The sequence below is a fragment of the Phodopus roborovskii genome, unplaced genomic scaffold (assembly GCF_943737965.1).
Source record: "Phodopus roborovskii unplaced genomic scaffold, PHOROB, whole genome shotgun sequence".
Lineage (NCBI taxonomy): Eukaryota > Metazoa > Chordata > Mammalia > Rodentia > Cricetidae > Phodopus > Phodopus roborovskii.
In genome coordinates, this window is record NW_026126415.1 from 276,592 (window position 1) to 293,534 (window position 16,943).

Here is a 16,943-nt window from a genome sequence, read left to right on the forward strand (position 1 = left end):
TGCTTTCCTATTGGCCAACAGTGCTTTATTCATTAACCAGTATGAGAAACATATATACAGAATGACATCTCCCATCAAGGTTGCTCTTCAGTTAAGAAGGGCCGGTAACAGTGAGAAAGGCTATTCACACTAAAAACACACGCACACGAGATGCCACGCTACACTGGTTTTGATAAATCCAGGCAGTCCCAGACACTGAGGAGGCAGTCAGCCCCTCTTAGCTTCCTCCTGGCCTGCCCCCATCTGTCTTGAGTCTTTCATCAAAGGCTTCCTCCTGACCATCATGATTACCACACCAAAAAGCCCCTGTTTGCAGCTTGGGTTTGAGATTGGACGTCTCTCTGATTTGTGGTCACATCCTGTGTTCGTCCCACACATCTCCAGTGAACCAAAGCCAAACCTCAGAGGACAGAGCAGTACACCTTCTTAGACTTCTGCTTTACAAAGGAGAACCAGGGCCAGCTGGGAGATGTGTGCGCTTATCACTCTGGACCCACATGGGAAGCAAGTGCTTGGAAGATTGCGCTTGTCAGCACAAGGGGATGTCTAGACCCTAAGCTACCAACTACTTCCTCTACCTCAGCCTCACCGCAAAGTGGGTCTGACTTAGGTAACTGGCGATTGAGTCATCCACACCCTAACGCCACTTGCAGACTGCAACCCTGGCTACTCTGAAGCTGAACTAGCTTCCCCCAGCAAAGCCATAGTTACCACCCTACTCCCATGGATGCAGAGGCAAACTCTTTCAAATGGTTCTTCCTCTGTATAAAAAAAATAAATCTGAGGGACATCGTGTTCATGTCTTTAATCCCAGAACAACTCGGGAGTCAGAGGAAGGAGGATCTCTGTGAGTTTGAGACCAGACTCCAGCAGAAATACGTAGAGATACCCTGTCTCAAAATGACGAGTTTTCTTGTTATCACATCACCATTTAGACCCACTGAATGCTAAGCTCAGAGAATGGCGGCCTTGACGATGATGATTGATGCTGATTCCTACCCGAGGCCACACTTCCCTCTTTAGCCTGTGTCTCATCAGGACCACATTTGAAACTATCCTCTAAGCAGCTTCCTGCTGCAGAGCGCATGGCCTGCGGGCTCTGAGGTGTTCGGCAATTAGGATGTCCGCGCAAAATTTGTCTTTCAAATATGCTTGGTTTAGTCACACAAATATCCCTTATAGGACCATGCCAACAGATGTGTCAGCAAGCGGGGAACAGCTAGTGAGCAGGATTCAGCTGGAGATGCTTCTATGGTCAGGATGCCTCAGGAGCTTCGTGGGCTCCTCCACAGTTCGGTTGTGTCAGGCCAGGACTACGGCACTGGTGGAATTCACAAGGTTCTGGCCACAGGCTAGTGCTAGCAGGTGGGCAGTCATGTGTGAGCCCAGCAACTGTGCCAAAAGTTCAAAGGTCACTGAAGCCAGGGCCACACACAGGCCTCTCGGGTCCTCTAGTAATGAGTGTCAACACAAGAGGCCAGAGAAGCCGAGTCTTGGGGACATGGCAGCAAGGTCCTAGAGCCCATTACCAAAGTTCCAGCCTTGTGTGTCATTTCACTGGGCGGTGGGTTTGGGCTGTGCCGGCTCAACACGGAGGGACTAGTTCTCTAACATAACAATGCCATCTTGCAGGTTGCAGGAGCCTGGCTGGTGCATTAACTTCATCAGACCCTCTTACCAGAGCTGCCTGGTGTCAAGCTTACAGGCCTATTCTAAGTCACACAAAATGGTTGTGAAGTTACACAAAATGGTCACTTCTGTTCCTAACACCCGTTTTTCATACTGTGCGGACCTATATTAAAACATGTAGGTTTAATATAGAGTCAGTCCTCTGTATTTATGGGGAACTAGTCCTGAGTTGTCTCTGGGATCCCAAAAATCTTAAGTTCGAGTGCCTTCTACGACACGGTGTAGTTTTTGCCAGTAACCTATGCACATCTTCTCTCGGACCTCAACTCTTCCCTAGATCACGTACAGTACCTAATGCCATGTAAGCAATGTGTTAATGGTTATTATACTGCATTGTTAATGACAAGGAACACTATGCATGATTAACACAGGTATGATTTCCACAATTCCTTTAATCCTCATTTGGTTGAAATGAGGCTTAACATGAATGTGAAGCCCACAGGTGTGAAGACTTATGAAAAGAAGAAAGGAAAAAAAAAATCAACTTCTGAAATCATTCTAAAACTAGAATGTGATGCCCTTAATGTGGCAGAAATGGGTATCGTCTCCAAGAATGTCCTACGTGAGTTCAGAGACGTGAAACGACTCTGCTGTGGTCCAGTTTTTGTATAATCACATTTTCTTGCTGCTCAGTAACATCAGTGCTACAGGTAACACTGGAAAGACCCTCACCAACTCCGCCCCAAACGCCTTTGCCTCCAGGGAAACAACTCACTTCCCAGTCTTCCCAGGCATTCGTAGGAGGCACGGAACATCGCGTAGGAAGTGTCACACGGGTTTCCTTTTTCAATTCTCCATGTTTATAAGCGGAAATCTGGTCCATTCCTTTTAAGGGCTCTGTAGTGTTCCATACTATGAAAACACTTTGGTCCATTTTGCTACTCCCCTGTGGATTCAGGCTGCCCTCCAGTTGTCCCACGGTCATTACACTAATCTAAAGCAGTCTTACACAAGTCTCCTTGAGTCTCTTAGGGAAGACCTCTAGAGAAACAGCTTCTATGTTGGATTTTAGTTTGATACAGTCTGCCTACTTGTTCCCGGAAACAGCCATTTACAGCGCCACCAGTAGGCTAAGTAACCTCCTCTCTGATGCTCTTTCTGTATCTACTTTCACGATTTCCATTAATTAATTAATTAATCTACAGGGGTGCCTGTCACTTTCTTGTTCCACATATTCTGAAGGCTAGTCCTTTGTCCCTGCTGGGTTTAAAATATATTTCCACAGTCTGTTGGACTGTTTACAGTTCCATATTCTGAAACTTGTGATTGTTCTTGCCTGTTAACTGATTTTGCTTTGGTACACCGCCCCGCCCCCCACTTTTTTTTAAAGAATGCCTAGTTTCCCTCAGAAACTTGATCACAGTGTGCTAGGTTTTCTCTTAGTTTATGGGTACTTTCATCTCTGAACTCTTTGTTCTACTCCAGGGACTGACTTGCTTTTCCTGTTTCGTTCACACTGTGCTGTGTGATTGTGCGGTGACTTCTGTAGAAGCCATCCACACAGAAGGGTTTCACACGGTGGGAAAAGCATGATGGATTCCAGGCGTCCTTTGCATAGTTAGTCTAAAAGGTGCTCAGAGAAATAGATGGTTTAGAGAGAGGTTTGTCATTTTCAGAGAGAGGGAACTATGGAGTTGGCGAACATCTGGAATCTAGCCTCTCCTGCTCCCTCTGAGCTTTCGCAGGGAAGGCTGTGCACTGTCGGCGTCTGGGTTAGTAGTCTCGGCATGCACTCAGAGAAGCACCTTCCTTTAGCATGGTATTTAGGATGTAGTGTTGCTCTTATGCACAATTTTATTGCAGTAGAGTTTTAGGAGCAGCTTCATAATCCAAATACCAGTTATAACAGTACTCCAAGAAAACAAATTCAACTTGCAAAACCAGATGTGAAGTTTTGGACATAATTCACAGCTCTGGCTCCATTCTGCAATTCCTAATGTGTAACCCTAGCCAGTGTGCACTCAAAAGCAAAATCAGCAGACACAGTCCCAGACTTCACACATCTCACTTGAAGTTAACTGAAGGCAAAATGTTACAGCACCTCCAAATACCCCAAAACTGTGCATTTCAAAGTGGAGTAAGGTCATTATTACTCAACAGCCCTCAACCCCTCTATCCCTGACCCTAGAAGTCCGTAAGTTTCTGAGGACATTGTCTCTTCCTTCTTTGTATCCTTGACTCCATCTCAGTAATTTACACAGAATGAATATCAAGAAGTACGTGTGTGAGCCGGGTGTTGGTGGCACACGCCTTGAATCCCAGCACTTGGGAGGCAGAGGCAGGTGGACCTCGGCCTGGTCTACAGAGCAAGTTCCAGGACAGGCTCCAAAGCAATACAGAGAAACCTGTCTCGAAACCTCCCCCACCAAAAACAAAACAAAACAAAACAAAAACCAGTGTGTGTGTGTGTGTGTGTGTGTGTGTGTGTGTGTGTTTTACTGGAGAGAGGGCTGAGTGGGCAACAGCATGTACTACTCTTGCAGAGACCCCAAATTTAGCTCCCAACACCCATTGCAGGGTGCCTCACAATCACTGTAACTCAGGATGTCAATTCCCCTGGTCTTTATAGACACCGGGGACACACTTTATAGACACACACACACACACACACTTCTTAAAATAATAAACATCTTTAAAACTATGTGCATATTTACAAATGATCTATCTTAATCAATATGATACATACGCACATTACATATACACATTCTAGAAGGAAGCTAAAAATTTAAACTCAACAAAGTCACACGATTCATGTTATTTTTACATTGATGACCCTTCCCCCCGTTTGTTACCTAACTCAATTATACATTTCACAAGTCAGACAGTTCCAGGTAACATTAGTTATTTCCCGCATCTACTCTGACAAATAAGATTGTGTATCGCTTAGCATCTTCCAAAACTGTCCTGTAGACTCAAGAGTAAGGGTCCTTCCCCGTGTTTTGCAGCCTGAATCCCTCTCACCTGCTGATGAGATCTGTGGACTTCTCTGGAATTACACAAAACAAAATATATAGGGTTACAGAAGTCATCTGCTGTTTTTGAAATATAGTTATCAGACTGGTGTAAAGAACAAATCGATAATGGTAACACGGACATGGCTGCGGTGCCTATTAACATGTGAAAGCCAAGGCTGGCGATCTCTCCCACCTTCACTGAATGCCTGTGGCTTTTCCCAGCACTCTCACCCCTACCCTGAACTTCTTCCTCCCTGAGCTGGGTTCTGCTTCCCTTCCCCCAGCTTCTCTTTCCATTTGGGACACCTGGTCTCTTGGCTCTTTGGGCTCCCAGCATGCTCCTGGCCACCTAACCACCCTCTCCCACTCTGCCCTCTGCCTCTGCTCTCAAGGCCCGGTTCATCTGCTGGCCATGCTCAGTCTGGCCTTTCCAGATGCCTCTAGCTGAATTCTCCCTCATATCAGCCCATGCCTACAAACAGTCATGTCCTTATTTTCTTATGTCAGTTTTGAAATGTCAGCCAGGAAGAGACTAAGCTTCTTGGCAGTTCTAGACCCTTCAAGATGTGGAGCTGTTTTTCTGAACTCTCAGACGCTGCTTTTGTTCTGTCCTCTGCATACCTAGACAAGCCAGGCCCTGCATGTGACCACGACATTGTTCTCTGTCCTTCATTGTTAAGTAGCAATGGTAAAATTGCTTCACATGAGTCAGATTTCTGGTTCAGAAAACAAAACTAACCCATTCCCCCACCCCCCAACACACACCCAAAGTTAGCAACGGCTGTCAGAGGGAGACCTAAGATTCTTGTAGAACCTGTCAGCTACGCCGGACTGAAACTGCACAGCACAGGCTCAAGGCACAGGATTACTCATCTGCAAATGAGTGCCATTTCACAACAGCCCACCAGCTATGGTGTGCAGACTCCTGCAACAGTCAGGACACGTCCTGAGTCAAAGGAACACGTTCTGAAGACGTTCCTAACTGAATGTGAATTATTCTCCAGTCATTGAACCAACGCTGGTTTATATTTCATTTTAAAATGGAGTCCTGCAGCCACCAAGGCCATCTGGGCACTTATTTGCACCATATCTGTGATTTCTTGAGTTTTTACCTCCTGAATGTTTCCAGGGTCTAAGTAAATCCTCAGTGGAGCCAAGGAGACAGATGGTGGGAAAAGCAGATGAGGGAAGGCTATCTCATGTCCAATGGGTTCCATACTCCCCATGTCCAACAGATCCTTCATAACCTGAAACTCACTACTTCTAGAGAACATGTCTCAGACACTTGCCGTGTGCTCGGTGCAGTAGACAGCATCTCCATTTACCTGTGACACTCTGCTGTGGTATCGGCTTCCAAGCCTGAAGCCAAGCCTTCACCATACACAGCTTGACTGTCTGCAGGCTCCACAGGATCTGAAGAAAAGAGGAAACATTGTAGGGAAGCGTTCCTCAATGAAGAGTTGCACAATACCAATGGTTGGTTACCCATGAACTTTTGAAAGCTTTGGCTTTCAGAGTACTCATGCTACAAGGATTTATTTTTATTTCTCATTAGCTCAGCAAGGGGAAAAAACAGCAACAGGAAATTTCTCTTGACTGAAAGTTTACAAATTCTTTACATTGTAATAGTACTCAGGGAAGTTTAATCAAGTCGTAGTAGATAGCCACAAAGAGTCATTTCTAGGCAGCCGCGGTGGTGGCAGGCCTTAATCCCAACACTCAAGGGATAAAGGCAGGAGGCTCTCTAAGTTCAAGGCCAGTCTGATCTACATGAAGAGTTCTAGGACAGCCAGGGCTACACAGAGAAACTCTACACAGAAACATAGCAACGAGAAAGGAGTAGTTTCTAAAGGTCCGCTAGTTATTCTTTTAGGAGGAACCTAGAGACAAATAGCGTAGCCAATACTATAGGATGGCACCCTGTACTCTCGTGATAACACCACTGCATAAAGTGGCAAGACTTGAATCAGTAAGATGTCTGACACACACAAAAACAGAATTTCCAGCACCTGAACTTCTTTCCAAACATGGTGTCTACCAACATAATGAAGATCATTTTTCTTTGGAACCACAGACATGTGAATCTGAATTCCAGCCTTACCAAGCCCTGAGCCACTGGCTTTAGGCAAGTTGGTTGACCTGTCTGCTTCAACTTCCTCGCTCCAAAAGTGATTCTAAAACTCCTACCCTTGGGATCACTGTAAACTCCAATAAGACAATGCACACAGACTTCTTAGTGCCAAAAAGGTCACAAAGGTATGTGTGGGGGCTACTGGATAGCTAAACAGGAAGAGACGGTTGCCAGCAAGCCCAGCAACCTGAGTTCTACAAGCTGGGCGCGGCCCCCCAACCTCATATACACACTTGGTGACATTTTATTTCTGCAGGACACAATAATCACAGTTTAATTTACAACCACGTTTTCACAATGAGTTCTTGCATTCTTAAGTCATCCGTTCTACATAATCATTGCTGCCCATTGCATGTTTTCCCTTGCGTGTTGTATACATTTGTGCTTTTGTGTGTGTTAAGACGTCAATGTCGGCTGTCTTTCTCAGTTGCTCTCCGCCTTACTTTTTGAGACAGGTTCTCTCCCTGAACCTGAGGCTCACCGTTTCAGCTACACTGACTAGCCAGCCAGCCCCTGGGAACTTCCCACCTCCATATCCCCAGCATTGGCGTTACAGATGTGCGCTGCTAGGCCTGGCCTTTTAACAGGGCTGCTGGGGATCTGGGTTCAGCTTCTCTTGCTTTTGAGCCAAGTGCTTTACAAGCTGAGCTGCCTCCTCAGCTGGAAAGCAGTACACAATGAGGTCTTCTGGAACGCTCCCCCCCAAATTCTGAAGAGTGGGTTGATAAGTTGGTTACAGTGATCATTGAAAAGGTTACCTTGTATGGAGAATTCATTTTACTTCTTCTCTTTTAAGTGTGTAAAGCTGGGGAAGTGGCTCTGTCAACAAAATCCTCCTCCATCATGAGGACAGACCCAAGTTTGGATGCCCAGGCCCACATAAAAGGATGGGCACAATGTGTACCCATAATTCTAGCACTAGGAAAGCTAGAGTGGGTCCCTGGCGCTCAGCTGCCAGTATGCATAGCCTAGCCCATTCAGTGAGCTCCAATTGTTTCAAAAATCAGGAAGACCCTGGTCGTCAACTTCTGGCTTCTACATATACACATACTCACAATGACACACTTTTTCACCCACACGCCCACGCGAGCACATGCATGAACATACACACACATATACCACACATACACAAATTAAAAAATGATAAAAAAGCAAAGCCAGATTTTACAAAATCAAGCAATGCAGTCAGGAACTGTGGGGATTCATTCACTGGCTTAATTAATGAGTGGTATTTCCTTAGCCTCTACAATGCGCTCACTGTCCAAAGCTCTTGGCATTGAGACAGGCAGACGAGAGCAGCTATCATGAACCCAATGGTTAAGATGGGATCTCACAACTTGAAAAAGACTAATCAATGTGAAATAAAAGAAAAAGAATCCGGCTCCCTTGTGTTTGGATTTCCAATCCCAGTGGCCTAGTGAAAAATGAAGATCCATAGAAACTCATGCAGTGACTGTATTCCAAGAAAACGCAGCAAGTAGGCAACACCCAGTCTTTAGTCCAGTACTCTTTTCCATGTGGAATCAATCTGTTAACTAGCCCCAAGAACAGCTCTAGAGGGTTAGCCTTAGAGGACACTGGGAACTTGAAACCCCGCCAGCATGCCATAAATTACAGACTCAAACTACAAAACTGGTTGGGGGGATTTAGCATCCTGAGCCCAGCACCCCACAGACCTCAAACCCTGGGCTAAAGAGGTCTGTTCTCACTCAGAATTGAATACTTTGCTAGGGCTGTTTCCTCTTCTAGAAAATAAAAGAATGATGGCATAGATCAGGGTTAGCTAGCTGCCGTGGTAACTCAAAAACTCTCAGTCTCCTGGCACAAGAAAACGGAGTTCGGTTCACATCAGGGTCAAATGCTGACTAAAGAGGCGGGTCTGTTTACCTCAGCAGTTAGGGGCTCTGTAGTTTCATGGCCCCGTCACCTTCTACAGCCCTGGCCCCCTCCACATTCCGTGGCGGATGAGAAGACCTGTGGAGAAGGGTTTGCTTTCTAGACAGGCCTCCGGGAGTGCTTGTCCCTTCTCGCTTTCCAATGGGCTGAACCTGGAGTAGAAAGCTTAGGCTGTGGTCTGACTGTGTGTCCTGGGAGGAGAGGAAGTAGCTTGGGAGCATGGGAGAGATTTCACCACAATCCTTACCCAAGAAGTGAGATAGTAGCTGTGAGAACTCAAACGAAATCCTGGGTCAGCGGGTACCCGGGGTAGCGAGGTCGAGGCCTGTCTCCCCCTCCCAGCTCATCCTCTGCAGCAGAACAGCCTCTTACCCACCACCCCCATGCTCTTTGCAGGAATAACAGAGAGGCTAGGAGGCTGCTCCAGTCCATTGCAGCCTCGGTGGGTGCCCTGGTCTAAGTCATGTTGGAGGTTTCCGTGTGGAGGAGAGGAGTGATCCGGGAGAGGCCACCTTTTGTGGCTTACTCCCAAATACTACTGTTCCTTTGGAGCTACCATTGCCCAGCAGGAAATCACTTGCCACGAAGGCATTCCTTAACTGTACACCTTCAGTTTTCTCAGAGACGCTGAGGTTCATCGGCGAGACCTATCTAGCTCCCCGCTCCCGGCTGCCAAGAAAGGGTTTCCTCTCAGCAGGGTAAATCGGATCATTCCAGCACCCCCTTCCACTGATGCGGAAAATAATCCAAATGATTTGCGCAGATCAGTAGCCCTACTGGCCTCCCAGGATCAATTTCATTTCTCCTGTGCCCTAGTTCACTCCTCCATCCATTCATTCACACAGTCACCCCACAGCCATGCAGTCTCAGCTCCAGGGACTGGGAAGTCAGCAGCCACGTAACGTTCAGGACTTGACAGGGGATTGGTTGTATCCCTGCATGACCGCAGTCTCAGATGCTGTCCTTGAGCACACCCTCAGCTATGTGGCTTGGTGCTAGTGTCCCTCCTTCCCTCCTTCTCACAGAAGCCTGTACAGACCGGCGTTGCTCCTCTGGCTATGCTCTGTGTGCCAACCAGGAAAAGCCCACGGCTCGTCCGAGTGCATTTACCGCCTGTCTTCCTTTATTTTGCCGCAGCCAACTCCCATGAGGGCAGGGATTTTGTTTCTCATCCTCACTTTTGTAATCCCGACACCTGTTAACCTGGCAAAAAGTTAATCATCAACGATGGCTCCAACAATGGTTTAATAAACGAAGGATTGCGTTGGTGCTCGGGTGATGGCCAGCTGGCTGGGGGAGGGGGATGAGAACCTGAGTCCTCTTAGGAGCCCGTGCTCATTTCTGTCCCCTCTGGTCATTATATTGCAGGGGATGACACCACTCCATTGGGCAGCTTTCCACAACCGGCCTCAACACACCCAAATGCTGTTGAAGAAGGGGGCAGACCCCACCCTCGTGGACAAGGACTTTAAAACAGCTCTCCACTGGGCCGTCCAGGTGAGGGGCAGGCTGTGAGCTTGTCTCACGTTTAAATGATGGGAAGCTGTGTTAACTGTTTCCTGAACAGGTGTGACCACCACGCGCGCCAGTCCTGATAGTTACTTGAGATGTAGATGACAGAGCAAACAATCTCTTCTCTGCCCTCCTCCCATATCCAGAAAGGCAACTGCAAGCCTGCCACTTACACACACACATACACACACACACACACACACACACACACACACACACACGCACGCACGCACGCACACACGCACGCACGCACGCACGCACGCACGCACACGCCCTTAATGCGCTCTCTTCACCCTCGAGGCTTACCATTGATGTACAGAAACCCTCGGAGGATCACTGGGCACTTCCCTTCAAAACCTTTGGACCAGAGCTCGCTGACTTCCCTCCATCCCAGCCCTCCGCAGCCGTGCACTGCAGAGGCACAGAGCAATGAAATGAATGATCCACACTGCCCGTCACTGTCACAGGAGACGAGCCACATGGGTTCACACAGCCAAAGATGGCAGAATAGGCCTGTGGGTCCCAGAGTGTGAGGAAAGAGTGAAGACAGCTAAGAGCTCTGAAGTCTATCCTCCTGCCAAGGGGGTGGGGAGTAACACATCAGTGGAGACTCGTGTGTGTGTGTGTGCGTGCCTGTGTGTGCACAGATCCCCGCTCGCTCCCGCCATTGGCCAGCCCGCTCCCGCCATTGGCCAGCCCGGGTAGCTTTTGAGAACCGCTGCCAGCCTCATTGCGTGAGTCATCTCTGCTGCCCGGCTATGGTTTCACTCAGGGTTTTCATGCCACACAAGTAGCACCTGGGACTTTCAGGGCTCACAGATGTGCCCCAGGGAAGGGGAAAACAGAAGCAATTTGGAAACCCCTCTGGTTTTTTGTGTGCGTCTCTAAGCTTGGCTTCAGTTACTCACAGGGCACTGGACCCAGCCCTGGGCAAAATTACAGAGTGAACCAGACCTGTTTTTGTCATCCCCACCTGCTGTGCCATCTCCTACAAACTTTCATTATCTAACCATGTGCCCCGCCCCCACCCCGCCGCAGGCTCTGTTCGGGGCACTGAGAGACCTGGCTCCAGCACCCCAGCAATGTCCTGTACACATTGGTTCTGGGCTTAAGTGAAAATGGTGTCTGAAGTAAGCATTTTCTACCTATCCCCTCTCAATACCCTGGCACTCTGACTCCTGCTTCTGGGCGCTGTGCCCTCAGGATGCCCCCGCCCCGGCCGCCGCCAGTAATTTTGATGGACTTTTGATGGACGTGCATCACTTGCTCTCTCTTCCTCCATCCCAGCCACAGTTTAGCCCCTTTTAAATTAGCCCTTGCCATGGAATGAATCCCCAGCAGGCCTGGCCCAAGGGCAGACTCCTTAACTCCACCCCACACCTTCTGAGTCTGGCCCTCTGGACATGAAACCTCTGTCCCTATCCTCTAGGTGGCAGTTTGGCTAAGCCAGGGCAACAACACACTGAATTCCCATGACAGCCCTGGATTTGATCTAAGGAGAGCCACCCACATCTGTGCAGCTTAACTCCAAATGCACGTGACAGCTCTAGGGTGTGATGGACTGGAAGAGACAAGTCACTTAGTTGTGTTCTCTGACTCTCACAGAGACTTGATTGGCGAACTGATTATTCTACTCTCTAAAATTTAGAGTCTGAATGACCGTGCTGTCAAGGATATTTATTGCTCCCAGCCTGCCATACTTATGAGATTCATCTAAAGAGCTTTAAGTGCCGTGGATACTTAGGCCCAACTCTTAGATTCCCCTTCAGTTATTCTAAGATGGAACCCAGGCACGGATATTTAAAAAAAAAAAAAAAACAAAACAAAACTCCTTCCTTCTCCCAGAAAGTTACAAAGGGGTCCCAGGATTAAAAGCTGCTGTCATAGTCAGACTCATGTTAATGGATGCCAATATCTTATCTACTCTTTGCTTCGAGTCTTGGGTTTTCACCACAATCGCACACATGAAATGCCTCACGTACTTGCTCCATCACGACGCAATACACTTTCTGCAACATCTACTCTATATCTGGCTCCGGCACTGAAGAGAAAATGAAACACCCAAGTACAAGGAATAACCCTACAGTATTGTGTGTGCAGGCCGTGTGTGCTCGCATCCATTCTTCTGAGCCCACAGGTTTCTTCAGTCACTCGATGGCAGTCGATAAGTACATCAGCGTGGAAAGAAGCGTGCTCTGGAGGGCCTGAGCTCCTGCTCCCTTCCATGTGGTTAGTACTGGTAGAAGCATTCCCAGGCTGCGTGTGCTGCCCTTTACACTGCAAGCGCGAGGGGTAACCGGAAACCTCACTGGTCTTCTGTGCTTGCTCCTCATTGCACAGGGCCAGCACGACACTCTCTTTAAAGTGTTTCCGCAAGATGAGTCCACTTCCCATTGTCGTTTATTCCTTTGCCCAACTTCCTGCTTTCCTCTTGGACTGTGTGCAGTGAGATCACATTTAAAGATACGATGCTTGGAAATAATAAAGCCTTTGTATTTGACCCAAACCACCAAGGCATAAAGACGTGAAACATCAGGCCCAGAAACCAACTTACGCTGCTACTTTATAGGTCCCTTATTAGCTAGGGATACACTACAATGGCCATTGCCCTTTTTCCTATTCTCCTATCTGTCTAGAAGATACCACTGTGTGGCTGTAGCTGGGCTAACAAAGCATGTCGCTTGCTGCCTGTCATAATCTTACTAAGTGTCCCCAGACCCACAGGACCATGTTCTCACCTCCCTGGGATGGCACTAGCTTGTCAGGTATCTCTGCCTTGTCTCCCTCTACAGCCAGGCATGGAATGACACCCCTGGTGTAATTACCTCTTAAATGGCCATTGGTCAGTGCTATTACTTGGCAGAGGAGGCTGGGGGATTGGCAAAATGACTGCTGTACAAACCTGGGGACCTGAGTTGGAATCCCTGGCACCCACATAAAAAGCCAGGCATGATGGTACACACCTGTAATCCCCGTGCTGGGGAGGACACCTGGAGCTCACCTGCCAACTAACTAGTCTGTGAGCTCTGTGTTCAACATCAGGCTCTGTCAGCAAACAAGGTAGAGAGTGACAGGGAAAGATGCTCAACATGAACCTCTGGCTCCCACACATACGGCTGTGCACCAGTACACAAATACAGGCATACACTATCCATATCTATATACCACTATCCATCATCTATCTGTCTATTCATCTATCATCCATCATCTATCTATCTGTCTACCATCTATCTATCTATCATCTATCTATCATCTGTCTACCATCTAGCTATCTATCATCTATCTATCCATCATCTATCTGTCTATCATCTATCTATCATCTATCATCCATCATCTATCTGTCTACCATCTATCTATCTATCATCTATCTATCCATCATCTATCTACCCATCATCTATCTGTCTATCTATCATCTATCTATCCATCATCTATCTGTCTATTTATCTATCATCCATCATCTATCTATCTGTCTACCATCTAGCTATCTATCATCTATCCATCATCTATCATCCATCATCTATCTATCCATCATCTATCTGTCTACCTATCATCTGTCTATCCATCATCTATCTGTCTATCCCCCCTTCTCTCTCACACAAGCAAACACAAACAAATGACATTGGGTTGGAAATTAAATTTCACAATGGGTTTTATCAGAGACAAACCACATCCAAAACAATAGTTTCTAACTTCAAATTCTATTTGTGCATTGCCAGTACATAGAAAAACAATTTTGTCTTCTCTAAAATGTGTGTCTTCTATTTTGAAAACTTGTTACAATTGTTTCTTAGTTTCGGGGCTCTGAGCTTCATCTGTTTTTCAAATATTCTACATAGAAAACCAACGTTAGATGCAAAAAGTCATTGCCGCTCTCCCTTCGCAGCCATCTTCTTTGCTTTCCTTCTCCTGTCTTAGTGCAATAGTTAGGACTCTGGCCCGCGAAAGGCTAACTGAGGACAGCTCCGATCCTAATAGTTCAGAGGTATTATGTGCGTTCTTTCCTCCTGCTGGTTAGCCTGCAGCCCATTCCTGAATGCTTACTCTGTGGACTCACTATCTGCATTCCGGTCTGGTTTGTCTGGCTACCCTGCATCATAAATCCCTCAGGCCTTTAAGGAGACGTGACCAAAGCGCAGACACTAACACAGTGGCCTGATTCGTATACTCACGAGTACGTGCCAAGTGATGTTGACATCCCCTCACTCAAGGCGGAAAGAATAACAGACTCCCCTGGAAAAGGAAGGCGCCACACAACTTATTCTGCATTAATAACTGTGCTTGTTGCTATGGCAAAGGCAGCAGAAGGATAGGTGCGCAGTACACAGTGGAAGGAGTGTGCTGGCAGGAGCTGGAGGCCGCTGGTCACGTGGCAGCCACAGTCAGGTAGCAGAGAGACGGATGCCGATGCCGGTGCTCAGCTCCTCTCCTCCTATATTTATATACAGTCTGCGATTCCACCCACAGCATGGTGCTGCTCGCGTTCAGGGTTAAGTCTTCCATCCCCCTAAACTTCTGTGGGAGCATCTTCACACACACCCAGAGACGTGTTTCCATGGCGATTCAATGATGCTAACCCAGTCAAGTTGATAATGAAGAGTTCCCCAGACATATGCTGATAATCAGCTGGTCCCACAGCTTCCCAATGGACCTCTTTCGGAGGACACTGTCTTAGTTACTGTCCCATTGCTGTGATGATACACCATGGCCAAGGCAACTCTTATAAAGGAAGCGCATAAGTAGGGGCTTGCTTGCAGTTTCAGAGAGTCCATGATCATTGTGGACAGGTGCGTGGCAGTGGGCAGGCAGACATGGTGCTGGAGGAGCGGCTACGAGCTTATATCCTAATCCACAGGCAGGAGAGGAGAGGAGAGAGGGAGAGAGAGACAGAGAGAGACAGAGAGAGAGAGAGAGAGAGAGAGAGAGAGAGAGAGAGAGAGAGAGGAGAGAGAAAGTAGACCTAACCTGGCTTGGGCCTTTGAAACCTCAAAGCAAGTCTCCTTCAGCAACCAACCGGGGACCAGCCATTCAAATATATGAGCCTATACGGGCCATCCTCATCCAAACCACTTCAGGCACCTAAAATATAAGGAGACCACAGCCGGGCTACTCTGCTTTTTACACATAGCAACATTATTGTCTCTCAATTCCGCTTTCTCTTTGGCAAGCCTTCTTCTGAGTCAAGCTCCTCTGCAGTGCCCTCTGCTCGTGAGGGATATAGAGAAAACAACTAGAACACAACAGTCCTTAGAGGCCATGAAGGCAACACGATGGTGATTATCCAGCAGCAAAAGCAAAGGGAAGAAATACACCAAAACAACCCATGTCTCGGATCTAGCTTCCCGGTGCAGAACCCAAGAGCACAAGAACAGGCTGCGTGTGGATTTGTTATTCCCCTGGTGTAGTAGCTTTTCCCACTGCTCTTCCTGTAGTCCCGTCTGGGCATCCCTACCTGTGCTCTCTTACTTCTTGGCCTCAGTGACCTCCCTGGCCCCCTCCCGCCTCCGTCTGCACCTCCCTTTGGCCGATGGCATCCAGAGTGCTTGTGGGAGTCCAGTGTGTCACCAAGAGATGATCATCCCTGGTCTATGGCTTATAAATCAGTGCCGCTGGGTGCCTCGGATTCTCAGGAGGGCACCATGGCGACCTTCCTAGGAGAGGCTTTTCAAATGCCTACGGATGAACTCATCCTCAGTGGGCAAGGCTCCTCATAACTACTTATGTGCCGGGTCTGAACAGCGGCTTTCCCTCCAGCTTCCTCGGTGTGAACATGCAGGGCCCTTTTCTCAAAGATCCAAGCCTACAAACTCCACAGAGTCTATCCCGGCTCAGCCGGTTCCTACCTGTGACCCAGAGCAAATTCCTTAGCCCCCTGGCCTCTGTTCTCTGACCTCTCCGTCTACCTCTGGGGGTAATTGTCAGGAGTGGCTTAGGAAGGAACTAAGAAGCAAGCCTTCCCTCGTGCAGATAGCTATCATCATTATTACTGAGGAATGCTTACAAATAAAAGGAAACTACAAATGGTAATGCTACATGTGAGACCCAGGAGCAGGCAAAGGAATTATCTAGAAAACCCATGACAGCAAAAGGCAGGCTGGAAAACGTGTAAAGTGAGGTCATTCGTCTTGCCTAGCCTCATCCAGAGGGGTGGCCTACAGCATTCAAGCTTCCAAGACACATGGGGAAAGTTGTCAGATTTCAGAGGAGGCCCACACAGGTGTCCTAGGCTGTAGCCATTCCTCCGTGAATCCTCCCAAGGGTCAGGCGAGGAGAAGGCGCAGCAGGGTGAGGCGTGTCCTTTAGTTTTTCCCATCTATCCTTAATGCTCCCTCTTCTACAAAGAGGGGAAGCTGAACAGAGCTGTTTTGCCCTTTGAATCCCCTTGGCAACCCAAATGCCTTTTCCCTTCCAGGAAACTATAAACAAAACAAATCCAGCAAGCTGGCAGGTCTTCTCTGCCTTCCTTCCCCAGCAGCTGGTACTTTCCAAGAAAAACGAGTCTTGACTGCTTTCAGCTCTACTGCAGACCCCTTCGACATGCACTGAATGACCCTAGGAAAAAACTGTGAAGCCCTAGCTATGCGTTCAGCGTGGCGGCAGGCTTCTTGCAACAGGCAGGCATGGCACACTAAATAGTCGGTCGAGTTATATCGAAGGCGTGTAGAGCAAAGGCTAGATGGGAAGAGGAAGGCAGTAAACACATGAGAGATAAGAGAGAGAGAGAGAGAGAGAGAGAGGGTCCACCCTCCAGCTGCGTGGCCAAG

At 47.9% G+C, this 16,943-nt stretch overlaps 1 protein-coding gene across 1 annotated transcript in view; it reads left to right on the top strand.

The window, feature by feature from the left end:
* The window catches only part of Ankrd55 (ankyrin repeat domain 55), a 156,412-nt gene that overhangs the window by 39,228 nt on the left and 100,241 nt on the right, over positions 1-16,943 (top strand). Inside the window, exon 7 of the mRNA XM_051183054.1 lies at positions 10,039-10,167. Coding sequence (XP_051039011.1) covers positions 10,039-10,167 — 129 coding nt within the window. The remainder of the gene's footprint in view (positions 1-10,038; positions 10,168-16,943) is intronic.